At 49.8% G+C, this 18,855-nt stretch overlaps 1 protein-coding gene across 2 annotated transcripts in view; it reads right to left on the reverse strand.

Moving 5' to 3' along the window:
* Positions 1-18,855, reverse strand: part of LOC140398399 (integrin alpha-8-like) — a 223,488-nt gene that overhangs the window by 33,558 nt on the left and 171,075 nt on the right. For both annotated transcript variants that reach the window (XM_072487047.1, XM_072487046.1), the window contains one exon: positions 17,748-17,824. In XM_072487047.1, the coding sequence (XP_072343148.1) occupies positions 17,748-17,824 (77 nt within the window). The remainder of the gene's footprint in view (positions 1-17,747; positions 17,825-18,855) is intronic.

Raw genomic sequence — 18,855 nt, forward strand, 5'->3', positions numbered from 1 at the left:
AAAAAAGAAAATAAATATACAGTCACGGAAGGAGTAAGTTTGGTTGAAGTGACTTGACCGCACTATCTGAATCTTGAAAGTAAATCATAACTTTTTACTTGCATTCTCTCTTAACTACGTGAATCGGAATCACTGACACATGAGGGTGGAGGTGAAATTGTACTGACAGTGTTAAGAGGTGATCTTTGAAAAGTGATTTCATGAAATTATCCAGGTGATGGGTTATTATCCAGAGCTGTTGTTGATGATAAGGCAGCAGTCTCAGTTATAGTGAAGTCGGTAACTGGAGTTCCTCAGCCATGAGATTAATCAGGGCATTGATCTTCTTTAAAATAACATACACAATAGATTGCAGTGCGCAGGAAAGATTTTGTTTTATTTTAGGTCCAATTTTTATTTTGGTGGCAGATGTCAGGCAGAACATCAATAGGAAGTCTATTCTGCCCTCGCACACTATTAAGCTTTTAATTGTTCTTTTCACACACTGTACAACCCATTTCATTTATTAATTATCTTTCATTCAGTTCGGAAAAGTATGGGCCTCATCACAGATTTACATGTCCAGGAGCCATGCCAGCCTCCTAATAGTTGGACTTGGCCTGTTTAGGCTTCTGAAGTAGCTGCCAGTGAAAGATAATAGACTGGATTCTCCGGGTCACCACCTGCATGTTTCTTGGCTGCATGCCGTTCACTGGTAGCGGGATTCTATCTTCCCACCAATTGTCAATGGGATTTCCCATTGTAACCACCCCACGCCACCGCAAAACCCGCTGGCGGGGCTTCGCTGTTGGCGGGAAAATTTAATTGCAACGACCGGAAAATTTCAGCCGTAAAGTTTTCCTATAAGATTAAGGAACAATATCTTTCAGTGGAGGCAGCAGATCAAGGAATATCTCCCTGATTCCATAGTCATCACATTTTTATCACATCCACTCTCCCCTACTATTGCCAACTCTAACCCGCTGGTACAGCCGCCAGGCCCCCTGGCCATGTGTCCTGGCATAGCCAGGTTGGCACTGCCAGGGGGTGGTTCCAGGGCAGGGCCGCTGGGGAGCTCCATTATGTGTGGGGGACGGGGGCGATGGTGGAGGGGGGTGGTTGTGTCTATATGGCAGTTGGGGGGGTGGGGAGATATTTAGAATGGAGGGGAATCTCCGATGCAGGCGAGGATGTGCGTGGGATCACCTTGATGCCTCCGTGGTGTGTCGGGGGCTGGGGAGGGGGGCGGGGGGGGGGGCGACTTGACCATTGAGTGTTGAGTGGGAGGTTGCTCCTCTGTGTTGGAGGGTTGGGGGTACACTACATGTCTGCCTGGGGTCTTGATGTCATAATAATTGTCACAAGTAGGCTTCAATGAAGTTACTGTGAAAAGCCCCTAGTCACCACATTCCAGTGCCTGTTCAGGGAGGCTGGTACAGGAATTGAACCCGCGCTGCTGGTCTTGTTCTGCAATACAAGCCAGCTGTTTAGCCCACTGTGCTAAAGCAGACCCTGATGTCTGGGGGATAAGAGAGAGACTGTTAACTTCACTTTGACATTGGCGCACCCTTTAAAAATGGCACATTGCCCTCAGAATTCCAGGTCTGCCGAAGGGTTTGGCAACCCCCCAGTTGACTGTGTGATCCCAGCCAGACCTTGGAATTGCACAGAGTGATGTTTGATCTGGCTTGAAAAGGCTTTTCTTGTCCGATCGAGCACTCTGTGCAATTTTGGAAAATTCCGCTCTATCTCCTCCTTGTTTGGATCCCTCCAATGAGTGATGTACCGTCCCACTTTAACCTCTCTTCAGCCTTCAACATAATTTTTTTTTTCAATCTAGATTATCCAATTCATTTTTTCCAATTAAGGGGCGATTTAGCATGGCCAATTAACCTGTGCACATCTTTTGGGTTGTGGGGGCGAATCCCACGCAAACACGGGGAGAATGTGCAAACTCCACACGGACAGTGACCCAGAGCCGGGATCGAACCTGGGACCTCAGCTCCGTGAGGCAGCAGCACTAATCACTGCGCCACTGTGCTGCTCAACATAATTGACCACAACTCCTTTAATGTATCTTCTCCATTCTCCAGCTCAGTGGGGCTGATCTCCTTTGGTTTTATTCTTACATATTCAAGCATTATCAGGTCACCCGCTTCTATTTGCTGCAACCCTGTGGCATCATCCAAAACTATGGAGATTTTTCTCTCTATATAAATTGGCCCAGTGTTTGCAGTGGTGAGGACAACTAAACTGTAGGTGTTCGCCATCATTATTTCTCTGACACTGACAGAAGCTTCAGTAGCCCACACATGCATGGTTAAATGGAGAAATCGAGAAGTCGATGCCAGTGATTCTATGCGTCCCCATGAGGGCACTGTTAAAGTTTGTCCAGTCACAATCAATTAGAAATCACTGAACAGATGAAAACTTACCCTTTTCCCCTATTAGTTTCTCTTTAAAAGCCTTTGAAAAATGTTGCACCTTGTTGAATACTGGGTTTTAATGGCACACTACTTTCAAACATCACTCTGTGCAATTCCAAGGTCTGGCTGGGATCACATTTGTGAAATATCAAATTTCTCCATTACGAGAAAAACAAATTATTGAAGTTTAAAGGACTTTTTATATTTAAAGAATTTGTCTGTGATATTTCAGCTTCTATTTTAATTATGTGCATGCCCAATTATTTAATTAATTCCCTGTAAAATGCTAATAAGAAGTGAAAATTTTAGAGCATTTTACCTCCTGTTTTGCTGTCTGTGAGAATACAGCTACTTAACACACTTGATGTTTCTCGACATTTGGAGATCCACTAGAGCTGGTGCCAGATTCAAACTGACATCAGGAAAGGAAAATGGCATGCTACAGAGATCACTGGATCTTTGCGGGCACCTTTCCTCGAGGTCAGCGGCGTGCATTGCCAATTCACTGAGCCCTCAAATGTAATTGTAATTAGTGGAGTGGCCATGCTAAAGCTGGAAATGATGGCGTTGCGGTATGGTCACTGGACCAGAAACCCAGGGTAATGCTCTGGGGTCCCACCACGGCAGGTGGTGAAATTTGAAGTCAAGTACCGAGATTCTCCGTTGCTGGTCCTCCCCGTCACGCCGGGCGGTGGGTGCACTATCGGCAGATTCAGAGAACCCTGTCACCAATAAATGGCTGGAGGATCCCGCCCAAAGTCGAATGGTGATCATGAAACCATTGTCGATCGTTGTAAAAATTGATTTGATTCACTAAATCTGCTGCCCTTACCTGGTCTGTCCTATATGTTGTTGCTAACTTTTGGTTGGCTCTTAATTTGGTTCTGTTTAATCACGTTTGCTCAAGAGTCGCCAGGTATCTTTCGACACCGCCACAAGGTTCCAAACCGAATACTGATCAATGACTCGATACACCGTTCGTAAGTTCAAAAGCAATGCTCATTTATTTACACACAGTCAAATCTACTCATGTGTAAACTCTACAAACTAAACTACCACCATTACTAAGGCCTATACTTAGCTTCGGGCGCCCACTCAGTCAGAGGAACAATGGCCGTTGCTCGGTTCTGAGGTTGCTGGGTTGAGCTGTTCACAGGGTAGCAACTAGGAGCGTCTATCTCGTAGCGTGCGTTGAATTGGGACTTACTTGTTCTGATGCAGCTGCTAGGCTGGTCTCTCTCTTCACTGAGAACCAAAACCAAAGGCGAGCGTTCCTCCCTTGGGGGATACCTATTATACGGAAAAAGGCTTCGCCGCTTTTGGGCGGGCCTTGAACTTGGCCTCAACTAATTGGGTCTTTCCCAATCATCTGTATCGATTTTCCTCCAATAGAGGGGTGGTTCCCTGATCGCTGGGCGTGTCCTGGTGACTGTCAGTCTGCTTTGTCTTAGCTTCTTCTGGCGCCGGGGAGTCTGCCTTAACATTGTGTATCTAAATGTTTCCCTTTTGTCCCCAGAGATGGCTCATTAGTATGTAGATTGTTTGGTAGTTTCTGTCCTGTCTGAGAGTTTAAAGTTCTAATCAACAGACAGCGCTTGCATCTGCTTATTGCATAGCATTGTCCAATTTTCCCTGCATTCTTTGCAGGTGTCCATTTTGTAATCGGGACGTGGCCATCCCAGATGGCTACACACCCTCCTTGTGATCCTCAACGCGAAGCGTGAAGGACCACATTACTATGGCGTCTTCATCCTCTGATCACCGGGGCACCCATGCTTAGGCTCTACACTGTCCTATCCTATGCAACACAATTTTACCTAAACCATTTTAAATACATTCATTATCATAAAATTCTACGGGGCGCAATGACATTAAATACATGCATTACAGAAAAATAAAAAACTGGAACCTCTAACTATTCTCAATAAACTATCCTCATTCAAACAATCCAAAATACAAACAATCCAAAAACAATCTATACATCTTAAACTGTACAAAATAGCAGCACACAAATTTCTCTGGCCTGGCAGTCAGACACAGAGGTTTACATCTCTTTATTCCATAGAATACATTAAACAAAATGGATGCTCTTTAATCCGTCCCAATGGGTTCGGGGGTCTGGTGAAATCCAAAAATGGGGGACCTAAATCTGTACACTGGGGTGCGAGAGCGATATGCTCTGTTTCCCCATTTCTTGACTCTAAACGTTTGCACAACACTTCAAAGTATCGCCAGCACTAAGAGTGCTTCGACTACTTATGAGAGTGAGTACCAGGTGATAAACTTATCACACCAGGTCGGGGTATTGCTAGTTGTCGCTGGGCTAGTTATCTCGGGGTTCCGTGTGGGAATCATTTATGGTTTGTGTGGTAGGGGTCAGGGGGGTAGCGTCCGCGCGCAACTGAAGGATCCTGCTAAGATCCATGTGAACACGAAGGCTGTCTTCATCTTTTGTCGGACTTCTTCTTTGTCTTCCTCTGGGGTTCCTGAGGTTCCGGAGTTCTATGAACACAAGCATAATTTCTGTTATTATCTTGCCTAAGATCTCGTCTGTCTGTCTGTCTGTCCTTTACTGCCAATTTCCCTTAATAATTGGTCACCATCTGTGACGCCCTCATTTTTTTTAGAAACCAAATATTTGGACTAGACATTTAAGAAAAATACTGCTGTACTGCGAGCCGTCTCGCAGCCTGTGTAATTTACCATCCCAGTGTTTGAGGATGTAAATAGCATAGGGAAGCAACCTAAGGGTTGCCAAAACCAAACAAAAGAATTTTGAACTTAAACGAGCCAAAATGGGGTGCGTACGGGCCGCGGCGGGTAAGAAATGGGTGGAATCCCCGGGTAGGACGGTGATCAATGCCGTATGTGCTCTACCCGAGCGTAGCTGACCAGAGGGGGGTCCTCAGGCAGGGCGGGGACCAATGCCGTTCCTCCACTGTCTGAGCAACCGGCAAGAACAGGTAAGAATGTGGTCGTCGTGGGGGGCTGCCTCTCGAATTAGGAGAGCAACCATGAGTCGTGTTCTGTAGACAAACTAGTTCCTCTGAACTATTGTCTGGGACAAACTTGTACCTTCAACAAGATTCTGGTGACAAACTAGTTCCTCTGAACTATTGTCTGGGACAAACTTGTTCCATTAACAGCCGGGGGGCATTAAAGGAGTGGTGACATGGGGCCGTGAAAAACTTTCCGAGTTTACACACAACACTTAACGATAACACTAACGAACAAACATTCAACAAACATGGTGCAGGTTCCATCAGAAAGGACACCGTATCTCTCCATCGATTCTTTTTTTCGCCATCATCTGGACACCTCACTGCTTAAAGCGAACAGGGTCGCAAAGGGATTTGTTTGGTGGGAGTCAGACTCTAAGTCATCATCTTCTCCCGGCTGCCAAACTCTTGTCTGTAGTAACCGTGCTAAAGCTGCTTGGGACGAATTGGGGTCCATCTCATCATCCCGGATGAGCCTGAACGAATTGTCTCGGTGCCAGAATCGTGTGTCGAGGTTGGAGCTACTATGTTTCAATCCGTAATCGTCGGGCGGTGGGTCTGGGTCAGGGGCTTTGATATAAGTGATCTCAAATGGGTCGGTAGAATCATGCTCAGATTCACTGCGAGTGGGGCCTGGTGCAGGGGTATAGTCGTAACGTGGTGTGCTGTGGCTGTCGTAATTGTGATCGCTATCACTGTCGCTGTCGCTGCTGGTTGAGGGAAGGGCGAGGCGGAGTCGTGCCTCTGGGGGCAGAGTTGAAGTCGTGTCTGAGGGTGGGCTGGATTGGCTGGGGGAGGGTAGGAATACGTCATCTGTGGGTGGGGCATGATCGTCTGCTGCTGTGAGCAGGATGTGGTGTGTGTGGTTATTCTGTGAGCCGTAAGCCTTGAGCTGGTTTATATGAAACCATGCAGACTTACCATTGGGATACCTTATTTTGTATACTGAGGGGCTGACTTTGTCCAAAATGGAGTACGGTCCGGAAAATTTTGGGGAGAGGAATGAACTGGGGTTGTAAAGGGAAAGCATAACTTGTTGCCCTACTGTAAACTCAGTGGCGTGTACTGTTTTGTCGAAACAAGCCTTGCTCAGTTTCTTCCTGGTTTCAAGTCTCACTGCTGCGGTGAGTTGGGCTGCCTTTATGTTCTGTACTAGTTGTTTAACTGCATTTTCATGCGTGAGGGCTGTAACTGCGGGGCTGGCCAAATCCAGTCCTAGTAAGTACTCAGCGCCTTTCATAGGGCGTCTGGTCATGAGGGTGTGGGGGGTGTATCCTGTGGACGTGGATACTGTGTTTTTAAAAAACATTACAGCAAATGGGAGTACTGAATCCCAGGTGCTGTTATTTTGCTGAACCATTTTCCTGAGGGTGGCTTTCAATGTCCTATTCATTTGTTCTACGATACCACTTGACTGGGCGTGGTATGCAATATGGAACTTTTGTCTAATGCCGATAATTGTGAGGACGTTTTTCATTACACGTCCGGTGAAATGGGAGCCTTGGTCGGACTCTATACTGCGTGGGAGGCCCCATCATGTAAAGATGTGGTGTGTTAATATTTTAGCCGTCGTCTTGGCCGTATTAGTTTGTGATGGAAATGCTCCCACCCATTTTGTGAAGGTGTCTATGACCACCAACACATACTTGTAACCATTTATGCACAGGCGTTGGGGTCCTATATAATCTATCTGGAGATTTGACCAGGGTCCATTAACGGGACGGGTATGGCTAAGTTGAGCCTTTTTAGCATATCTGTCCGGATTGTTCTGGGCACAGATTAAGCAATTCTCAATGTAGTGTGTTACATCGATTTTTAAATCAGGCCACCAGCAGAGCGGTCTGAGGTGGGCTAGGGTGGGTTCAATTCCTTGGTGTCCATGATTGTCATGGTACTGACAAATGATCTGGTTCCTGTCCTGGCTGGGAACTATATAAATGCCATCCTTTAAAATCACACCGTCGTGTGTGGTGATTGCATTTTTAAACTTGTCGTACTGGGCTGGGAAGGTTCCCTTTAAAACTTCCCTGAGTTTCTCGTCCTCTTTCTGGGCCTTCGCTATATCCTGAATGTTGGTCTGTAAGACCTGAACTGCGTGTACTGGGGTGCTTTCGGGGGGTTCCAAAATAACCACGCCTGGAGCCTGCCTTCGCTAGGGCGTCTGCTTTAGCGTTACCACGGGGGGATGATGCATGATCAATGACCACTAAAGCGAGGTTGTAGTCCAACTGAAGGCTTTAATATACTAGATGTTTCCCACAGCAGCTCAGGTACAGAATGAAGGCTGCTGGGGCGGCATGGGCTCTTATACCCCGCCTAGCAGGGCGGAGCTACCATACATCTTGACCAATAGGAAGAATACAGTTTCTACCAATGGTGCTCCAGCATTACCAGTAACATAATATCTCTACTACCACATTCACCCCCTGTTAAAAAAGAGTCCGACGGGGGTGGTGGCATGACACTACCGTAATAGCGTTTTGTAGCTATTTACAATTCTAATAACTATTTATAATTTATCATTAAAATTTACAATTTAAAATGAAGCAATCAGTCGATCGGGGGCCCTGGTCGTCCTCTGTGATCGTCGAAGCTTCGGTGGTGACTCCGGTGGAGGCTCGGGTGTCTGTGACTCCGGGAGCGTGGCTTCGGTCTCCGTGGCAGCTTCGACACCCCTAGACGGCGCTGGTGGGAAAAACGGTTGACCTGGGAAGGGAGCGCCTGCGGGGTGCTTTGGTGGGTGGGGGGGCCTAGACGGGGCCGGCGGAAGGACCGATCCTCCTGTAAGGTGCCCTGATGGAGGGGAGGGTGGGACTGGTAGCTGGTGTGTGCGTGGGGCTCCAGCAGGCGCCAGGTCTCGTAGGGAGACCGAATCTTGTCGGCCATCGGGCTACGCCACATAGGCGTACTGGGGGTTAGCGTGGAGAAGATGGACCCTCTCGACCAACGGGTCCGACTTGTGCGCCCACGCGTGTTTTGGGAGCAGGATGGAACCGGGAGCTGCCAGCCAGGTTGGGAGCGAGGTCCCAGAGGAGGACTTCCTGGGGAAGACAAGGAGACGTTCCTGAGGTGTCTGGCTGGTTGTGGTACAAAGCAGTGACCGGATGGAGTGGAGGGCATCCGGGAGGACTTCCTGCCAGTGGGAGACTGGGAGATTCCCGGACCGCAGGGCCAGTAGGACGGTCTTCCAGACTGTCCCGTTCTCCCTCTCTACCTGTCCGTTACCCCGGGGGTTGTAACTGGTCGTCCTGCTCGAGGCGATGCCCTTGCTGAGCAGGAATTGACGCAGTTCGTCGCTCATAAAGGAGGACCCCCTATCACTGTGTATGTGGGCGGGTAACCCGAACAGTGCAAAGATGCTATGGAGGGCCTTGATGACGGTTGTTGCGGTCATATCGGGGCAGGGGATGGCGAATGAGAACCGGGAGTACTCGTCAATCACGTTCAGGAAGTACGTGTTGTGGTCGGTGGAGGGGAGGGGGCCTTTGAAGTCCATGCTGAGGCGTTCAAAGGGACGGGAAGCCTTTATCAGGTGCGCTTTCTCTGGCTGGTAGAAGTGCGGTTTGCACTCCGCGCAGATTTGGCAGTCCCTGATGGCTGACCTGACCTCGATGGAGTAGGGCAGGTTCCCGTCTTGACAAAGTGGAAAAAGCGATTGACCCCCGGGTCCTCGTGGAGGGCTCGGAGGCGGTCCACTTGTGCGGTGGCACATGTGCCGCGGGACAGGGCGTCAGGAGGCTCATTTCGCTTCCCGGGACGATACAAGATCTCGTAGTTGTAGGTGGAGGGTTCGATCCTCCACCGCAAGATCTTATCGTTTTTTATCTTGCCCCGCTGTGAATTATCGAACATGAAAACAACCGACTGTTGGTCAGTGAGGAGAGTGAATCTCCTGCCGGCCAGGTAATCCCTCCAATGTCGCACAGCTTCTACTATGGCCTGGGTCTCCTTTTCGACTGAGGAGTGGCGGATTTCGGAAGCATGGAGGGTACGTGAGAAGAAGGCCACGGGTCTGCCCGCTTGGTTGAAGGTGGCCGCCAGAGCTACGTCAGACACGTCGCTCTCGACATGAAAGGGGAGGGACTCATCGATGGCGTGCATCGTGGCCTTTGCAATGTCTGCTTTGATGCGGCTGAAGGCCTGGTGGGCCTCTATCGACAGGGGAAAAGCTGTGGATTGGATCAGGGACGGGCCTTGTCCGCATAGTTGGGGACCCACTGGATGTAGTAACTAAAAAACCCTAGGCAGCGCTTCAGGGCCTTGGGGCAGTGAGGGAGGGGGAACTCCATAAGGGGGCGCAGGCATTCGGGGTCGGGGCCTATAACTCCATTTCGCACTACATAGCCGAGGATGGCTAGGCGGTCGGTGTTAAACATGCATTTATCCTTGTTGTATGTGACGTTAAGGATCTTTGCGGTCTGGAGGAATTTTCGGAGGTTGGTGTCGTGGTCCTGCTGGTCATGGCCGCAGATGGTGACATTATCGAGATACGGGAATGTTGCCCGTAAACTGTACCGGTCAACCATTCGGTCCATCTCGCGCTGGAAAGTTGGTGACACCGAAGGGAACCCTTAAGAAGTGATAGAGCCGCCCATGTGCCTCGAAGGCCATGTATTTGCAGTCACTAGTGCGGATGGGGAGCTGGTGGTAGGCGGACTTAAGGTCCACCATGGAGAAGACCTTGTAATGCGCGATCCTGTTTACCAGGTCAGATATGCGGGGGAGAGGGTACGCGTCCAGCTGCGTAAACCTGTTGATGGTCTGACTGTAGTCGATGGCCATCCTATGCTTCTTCCCGGTCTTTACCACCACTACTTGAGCTCTCCAGGGACTGTTGCAAGCTTCAATGACTCCTTCCCTCAGTAGCCTTTGGACCTCTGACCTAATAAAGATCCGGTCCTGGGCACTGTACCGTCTGCTCCTGGTGGCGACGGGTTTGCAATCCGGGGTGAGATTCGCAAACAGGGAAGGCGGATCGACCTTGAGGGTCGCGAGGCCGGAGACAGTGAGGGGGGTATAGGGCAGCCAAATTTGAAAGTTAGACTTTGGAGGTTACACTGGAAGTCTAAACCTAGGAGTGTGGCCGCGCAGAGGTGGGGAAGGACGTAGAGCAGGTCATTTGTAAACTCCCTTCCCTGGACTATGAGGTTTGCCACACAAAACCCCTTTATCTCTATTGAGTGGGAACCGGAGGCCAGGGAGATTTTTTGATTAACGGGGTGGACGAGGAGAGAACAGCGCCTTACCATGTCGGAGTGTATGAAGCTCTCCGTGCTACCAGAGTCGATTAGGCAGGACGTCTCGTGCCCGTTGATAAATACAGTCGTTGTAGCAGTTGAAAGTGTTCGAAACCGGGACTGATCCAGATCACCGAGGATAATCGCAGCAGTTGAGTGTTCTCTTCGGGCAGTGTGTGGTCAGCCAAGCTGGGGTCCTGGGGGTTTATCCAAGATGGTGGCTCCCATTGGTCGCACATGGCTGGGGGTGCACGAAATGGCAGCACCCATCCCTCTAACGTGGCATCCGCGGGACAAGATGGCGGTGCACGGGGGCCGCACGTGGCCCTGGAGTAGGAAGATGGCGGTGCCCGCTGGCCGCACGGGGACCGTGGAGAGGTTTGTGGTGGCGCTCCGCATTCGCCGCCGGAGACCGCGGCAACCGCACGGGCCTGGCATACCACCACGAAATGGCCCTTTTTACCGTATCCCTTGCAGGTGGATGCGCAGGCCGGGCAGCGCTGGCAGGGCTGCTTGGCCTGCCCGCAGCGGGGCACCCCGGGGTTGCCAGGCCGCCTTGCAGCACAAGATTGTGAGGGGATGGGGGATGTCTCGGGGTCGGCTGCGGAGGAGTACCACGGTACCCAGGGGGCTGCCGCGCGGTTGGGAACGTAAGCGTGGGCTTTTCTGGAGGCCACATCCAGGGAGCCTGCAAGGGCCCATGCCTCCTTGAGACCTAGAGTGTCTTTTTCTAGCAATCGCTGGAAGATTTGGGAGGATAACATACCTGCCACGAAAGCGTCCCGGACCAAGAGTTCATTATGTTCGCTTGCCGAAACTTGCGGGCAGCTGCAGTTTCTCCCCAACACCATGTGTGCACGGTAGAATACTCCCAGCAATTCTCCAGGGGTTTGTCACCTCGTTGCTAGCAGATGTCGGGCGTCGGCCTAGTTTACCGGGCGAATATAATGTCCTTTTAGCAGCTCTATTGCTGCATCGAAGTCTTCCGCTTCCTCGATGAGGGTGTAAATCTCCGGGCTCATCCTTGAGTGCAGGACTTGCATTTTCTGTTCTCCTGTGGGTGTGTTTTCGGCCGTCCCGAGATATCCTTTAAAACACGCCAGCCAGTGCTTGAAGATTGCCTCTGAGTTCGCCGCATGGGGGCTGAGTTGCAGACACTCCGGCTTGATTCGGAGCTCCATCCTTTTTAAAACTAGCTTATTAAATTGATGCATGATCAATGACCACGAAAGCGATGTTGTAGTCCAACTGAAGGCTTTAATACGCTAGATGTTTCCCCCAACAGTTCAGGTACAGAATGAAGGCTGCTGGGGTGGCACGGGCTCTTATAGCCTGCCTAGCAGGGCGGAGCTACCATACATCTTGACCAATAGGAAGCATACAGTTTCTACCAATGGTGTTCCAGCATTACCAGGTACCATAATACCTCTACTACCACAGGGGAAGAATGGTGATGACTGCGAACCTTAATTATTCCGTATTTCCTATCCTTCTCTGTCTCTAAGATATGGTTGAGTAATCGGGCTGAGGGTAGGGGTTTACCATCCGAGGAAACAAATCCTCTTGTTTCCCAGAGTGGTAGGAACTCTGTCAAACTATTGCAGACATACAAGCTGTCTGAATAGATGTCTGCTGGGGTCGGGAACAAGTCTGGGTGGTCTACAATATATGCAATTGCTGCCAGCTCTTCTGCCTGCGAGCCTAAGTGTCCTGGCAACTTGAAGGAAATTTCATCTGGGGCGCGTCCCTGCACGTCCTCCACATATATACCGCAACCGGTAATTCTCTTTCCGTTTAACACTGTGGAGGAGCCATCCACAAATATCTTCAGCGGTGCGCACGTGTCTGTGGGCTGGGGTCTCTGGGGTGTACTACCTGTTTTCCTGGGGGGTGTTTTGGGAATAAATGGGCCTGTGTTGTGTTTAGTGGTGATGATCTCATATTCATGAGGGGTGCCTGCATACTGCAGATTATCGGCAAGGAATGTGTGGGTTTTCGTTCTCTTTACCGTGATGTCCCTTCCCTGTAAAAGAAGGGTCCAATGGGCTGCATGGATTTGGCTGACTGCCATCTTTAAGTCGGCCGTCTAACAAGAGCTGTGTCAGTGTGTGTTCTGTGAGGATGGTCTTGGGGTTGAGTCCTGTAATCTATGCAAAGTATTGCACTGCCCAAAAAACTGCGAGCAGGTGCCTTTCACAGGCAGAAAATCCTTGCTCCACGGGGTCTAACATGCGTGAGGCGTATGCTATGCAACTGGTCGTGGCGTTCCTGGAGGAGCACGGCCGAAAGGGTTCGGTCGGTGCTTGCTACCTCGATAGCGTACGGGGAATGTGGATCTGGGACCTGTAGTGCGGGGGCTGTGCTGAGTGCTCTTTTTAAAGCGTCCACGGCACCTGTATGCTGTGGAAGCCATTCCCAAGGTGCCTGCTTCTTGAGAAGTTCAGAAAGGGGCGCTGCTTTAGTGGCGAAACCGTCAATATGGTTTTGGCAGTAGCCAACCAGTCCTAAAAATGACCGGAGAGCTGAGACATTGTGGGGAAGGGGCAATTTGATGATCGAGCCAATTCTCTTGTGCTCGATCTCACGTTTACCATGACTGATCACTGTTCCTAAGTAAATCACTTTTTCTTTCAGAATCTGGGCCTTCTTGTGGTTGACTTTACAACCAATTTCTTTTAGGAGTGCTAGGAGCTCGGCAATAAGCAAAATGTACTCTCCCTTTGTGTCTGTCTGTAGTAACAAGTCGTACGTACTGGACCAGACAATTGGGGCGGGAACATTTTGCTAATCCATTTGCCAGCTGTCGGTGGAAAATGGAGGGGGAGTTGTGGAAGGCACGTCCACGTGTATTGTTACCCTTGGAATGTAAAGGCAAATTTGTACTGGCGTGCTTTAGCCAAATGAATGGACCAAAAGCCGTTACTAATGTCCAAAACCAAAAAATATTTTGACTGGAGTCCCTGTTTGAGCATGGTCTCGGGACTCGTGGCTACGGTGGGGGTGCTGCTGGGGTTACTTTGTTCAGTTCCCGGTAATCAATGGTCAATTGCTATGATCCATCCGGTTTCCTGACAGGCCAAATCGGTGCGTTGTTTGTGGAGGCTACTGATCTGAGTACGCCTTGATCCAACAAAATCTCTATTACTTTGGAAATTTCTCCCTCTGCTTCCTGGGGAAATCCGTACTGCTTCCGGGGTTTAGGGTCGGGACCTGTAATGTTCACAAAGCCAGCCAAACTGCCACAGTCGTGCTTGTGCTGTGTAAATGCTGCTTTGTGTTTCTGCAGGACTTCCCTAACCTGTTTGTCTGCACTAATGGCTCAAGGGTCAAACCAGAAGTCTCCTACTGAGCTAATCCTATTTACGTATTCTCCTACTGTGAGCGTGGCGGGGGTCGTGCTGCCTTTGCCATTTTCCATACACACTTGTTCACTCGGTCGAAAGAAAGGTTATGGGAGCTCACGAAATCGATCCCAAGGATATGTTCTGCTGTCTGGGGCAGATCAACTAAAACTACGGGGTGCTTGGTTGTGATGTTCCCTATCTGTATTGCTATAGGGGCCGTGATGTATCCCTGTTGTAAATGGCCTGTAAAACCGCTGAGTGTAATGGTGTCTGTTGTAGGTCACGTGTCTCGCTGGGACATCGTGGAGGAATTGAGTGTGGTGCGGGACCCTCCTGTGTCCCAAAGAAATTCTGCGGGTTGTCCCCGAACTTTGCCTGCTACTACCGGTCTACCAGACTTGTCCCAAAGGGTGTCGCAGACCCAGGTTGGGGAGCCCGAACACCGTCAGTCGGTGCCGTTCATGTCTGCATTCTCTGAACGGGCGCTAACGCTATGGATCGACTTTGCCCTATTCTTGTTTAGGGTGCCTGTCTGTTGGTTTCTCTGCTGCTTCTGGGGCGCATTGCACTCTCATGCAAAGTGTCCTAGCTGTCCACAATTATAATTTGGTTGGGGTTGGCTGTTCCTGCCTTCATTTACCCATGCGGGGTTCTGGTGTGCTTTAACTGGGTTCATTTATACCTGCTCTTCATCGGGTGTTATAAATGCGGTTTTGCCTGCAATTGATTGCTCCCAATCGCGGGACAATCTCTTCAAAACCCATTTTTCATTGTGGGCTTCATCTGAGGGGTCATAATTTGCGCAAGCTTTTCGTCCTGCTTCTGTGGCGTGGGAGACTAGAATTCGGGTCCATTTGGCCATATTATCTGGGGACAAATGGGCGCGGGCTAACTCGCCAAAAACTGCGGTGAAGTGAATCCACAAACATCCAGCAAACGCTGTGGGGTGCTCTGTCTTCTTTTGCCTACACTTATTTAGGCCTTCTACGGGGTCTCCTCTGTTAAAGCCGATTGTATCAAGGATCGCTGTGTGCATCTCTTGGAGTGTGCCTCCTCCTACATTCTATGGGTCGGGAAGTGCTGCCACGACTGAAGGGTCGAGGCTTAAAACTGTGAGCTTCACTTGCTCCTTTTCGTCTGTACATGGTAGCCTGTTGTTTGACTTTCGCGAAAAATTGGTGGGGGTCTGATGTGGGAAGGAACGGTGTAATTTTTCCACACGCGTCCCGTAATTGGGTCACGGTTAACGGGGTTGTGTAAAGGAAATCTGCTTCTCCTTCTCCTGCGGCCCTGCGGTGTGTGGCCACAGGATTCATGGGGTGTGTTCTGCCTGTTTGGTTGAGGGTTGGGGCGCTTTCCTTTTCTGGGGTTTTTCCTGCGTACATGTCCCATGTACGTATCTATGGGCGGTCTCGTTCAATTCCTGCCAATCGGGGCCATTTTCTTGATTTAATTGGGGTCCGAATGTACTTTGAAATCCATTTTGCACGGACAGCAGAGATTGCAATTCTGCAATTTGCTTCTGGCATTTTGCGTGGTCTACTGAGCTCTGCCTTTGTTCCATCGTGGAAGTATGGAGTGCTCGTAGGGCTGCTTTTAAATCATTGCACTGTTTCTGCAATTTCTCAATTTGCTGTTCTGTTTCTTATCTTACCAAGACCACACGTTGCGTGTCCTGGTAGGCCTTATCATATTGTGTCTGAAAACTGTTCAAATGCGCGAGACAAGACTGATGTGCCCACTTGGCATCATCCACCTCTCCGTCCCTTGCTGCTAACTGCTCTTTCAGATCTCGATTCTCTTTCTCTACCTCACTCACGTTTACCTCACTACTTCTGTCTCTCTCCTCTATCTCTCTACGGAGTGTCCTAACAACCTCCTCTGTGCCTCACAATTGTGCCAAACAGGACATGATATCCATCGGCTTGCGAGCTTTCCCTAAGCTCTTCTTGTGGATCTCTGACAGGTTCTCCCACCAAGTATGTCCTATACTCCCAGGTCCTATTTCCTCATTATCACAGAATTCACTCCAAAGGGGCCATTCTTTCCATTTGAGATATTTTCTGATCTCATCTTCCCAAACGTTACACTGTCTTACTCTACTGCTGGTCGCCGTGACCTGGAATTCAAAGGGGTTCATAAGGCATTCCATTGCCTTCATTGCCATTTTCTCTACTAGGATCTCTACTGAATTGGGAACAGAGGGTGATAAAGTGGTGATGTAAACACGGGTAAGGCTTACGCTAATTTCTGGCCTACAAATCTCCCGACAGTTTTTCGCAACAATATCTCTCAGGTTTACCTTATATTCCTGTTAGTACGCATGCATTAACACACTTCCGAATCTCAGAGGCTTGATCAGTACTGTTTTGACGCTAGTGGCTTTTCTGTTTCCAATTGGCTTCTCAATTCAAATTTGGGTTCTCTCAGAGTGGTTAGGTCACTTCTAAGTCGAGTCCCGTCAGATGTCACCAGTAAATGTTGCTAACTTTTGGTTGGCTCTTAATTTGGTTCTGTTTAATCACGTTTGTTCAAGAGTCGCCAGGTATCTTTCGACACCGCCACATTGGTTCCGAACCGAATACTGATCAATGACTCGATACACCAGTTCGTAAGTTCAAAAGCAATGCTCATTTATTTACACACAGTCAAATCTACTCATGCATAAACTCTACAAACTAAACTACCACTATTATTAAAGCCTATACTTAGCTTCGGGCGCCCACTCAGTCAGAGGAACAATGGCCGTTGCTCGGTTCTGAGGCTGCTGGGTTGAGCTGTTCACAGGGTAGCAACTAGGAGCGTCTATCTCGTAGCGTGCGTTGAATTGGGACTTACTTGGTCTGCTGCAGCTGCTAGGCAGGTCTCTCTCTTCGCTGAGAACCAAAGCCAAAGGAGAGCGTTTCTCCCTTGGGGGATACCTTTTATACGGAAAAAGGCTTCACCGCTTTTGGGCGGGCCTTGAACTTGGCCTCAACTAATTGGGTCTTTCCCAATCATCTGTATCGATTTTCGTCCAATAGAGGGGTGGTTCCCTGATCGCCGGGCGTGTCCTGGTGACTTTCAATCTGCTTTGTCTTAGTTTCTTCTGGCGCCGGGGAGTCTGTCCTAACATTGTGTATCTAAATGTTTCCCTTTTGTCCCTGGAGATGGCTCATTAGTATGTAGATTGTTTGGTAGTTTCTGTCCTGTCTGAGAGCTTAAGGTTCTAATCAACAGACAGAGCTTGCACCCGTTTGTTTCTTAGCATTGTCCAATTTTCCCTGCATTCTTTGCAGTGTCCATTTTGTAATCGGGACCTGGCCATCCCAGATGGCTACAATGTGGTTCACTCTTAAGTGCCTGGCTTGCAACTCAGTTCATGAGCGATAAATTCTAGCCTAGCCAGAGACCACATGCTGGTCACATCCCATGAATGAATAAAAGAAGGTTGCCTTTCTTGTGCATAGGCTGGGCAATCTTGCAGGAGAAATTTCTGATCTCAGCGGCCTTTTCTGCAGCCTCTCAAGGTCCTATCACAAGCGGAACATAAACCACAGGCCTTGCTGTTAAGAATTATTTCCTGGCCGGTTGTCCCACCCTCTTGCCCCTGGCCTAAACTTTCCCAACACATATTTTCCTTGCCTGGACAGCATATTCGTAAGAGTTGGCCAGCTACAGACTAAGTTTTGCTGCCAAAAGACAAGAGCTTAGATACATCATGACCTTTGATCGGATTTGTATGTTCCAGTCCTTTCATTGCTGAGGCTCTATCTTGTTTACCTTTTAATCTGCATGCTGAATGTGACACTCTCCACCTGCTCCAAGCTGTGCACCGTGAAATGGAGCCCTGCAGATAACTAAAGAGCAACAAAATAGATGGGTTGGTTTTATTGTCATCGCAGCTGCTTCAGTCAAGAGACCAGCTGTTTAGCGTATAAATAAAGTCAAGCAGCAATTAATAATCAATGCACAGCAAAGCAAATAATCCAAGCCTTGATTAATACGTTAAGTAACAACTCAGAGTTTTATTTTACAGTCAGCGTTTAAGCTGCAGCCCTGGGGTTTTATCAGAAGACTTGTCATAACAAACCGAAGCTCTCGTTCAGCACAGGCTGATTAAATGTAAGGATACTCCATCTGCGGGGGACATGTGGGATTCATGTCTAAAACACCCAAATGTGAAAAGGGGACATAACGTTAAATCATCATTTACGAAGCATGCACACCACAAGACTAAACTAAACTTCAGAGGTTGTGGGCTCGATTCTCCTAGCCCCACGCCGGGCCGGAGAATCGCCGCAACCGCGCCACACCGCCCCAACGTGGTGCACGATTTGCGCCGGCGTGTTTGGCGCGGCGCCGGTGGCGGGCCGCTGTATGAGGCCGGGCGGGCGGCTCTCCGGCCCGCGTGGGCCGAGCGGAAAAAGCAGAGTCCCGGCGGCACTGTCCACACCTGGTTGCTGCCGGCAGGAACTCTGCGTGAAGGGTTGGGTGGCGGCCTGTGGGGGGGGGGGGGGCTCCGTCCCCGGGGGGGCCTCTGATGGGGTCTGGCCCGCATTCGGGGCCCACCAATCGGCGGGCCAGCCTCTTCTCCCCCCCGGGCCTACTTTGTTGCACGTCCGGCCCCAGAACCCCCGCGCCATGTTGTGTCGGGGCCAGCGCATTCCGTAAAGCCACCGCGCATGCGCGAGTTGGCGCCGCCCCCAGTGCGTGCCAGGAAGTGAGGCTGGAGCGGCATGAACCGCTCCAGCGCCGTGCTGGCCCCCTGTGGGGGCCAGAATCATAGTGCCCGCGCCCGTTTCGCGCCGTTGTGAAATGCGACGGCGTTCACGATGTCGCGGCCACTCTGTCCCGCGATCGGAGAATCGCGCCCTGTATTTTACAGGCT

The sequence above is a fragment of the Scyliorhinus torazame genome, chromosome 21 (genome assembly GCF_047496885.1).
Source record: "Scyliorhinus torazame isolate Kashiwa2021f chromosome 21, sScyTor2.1, whole genome shotgun sequence".
Taxonomy (NCBI): Eukaryota; Metazoa; Chordata; class Chondrichthyes; order Carcharhiniformes; family Scyliorhinidae; genus Scyliorhinus; species Scyliorhinus torazame.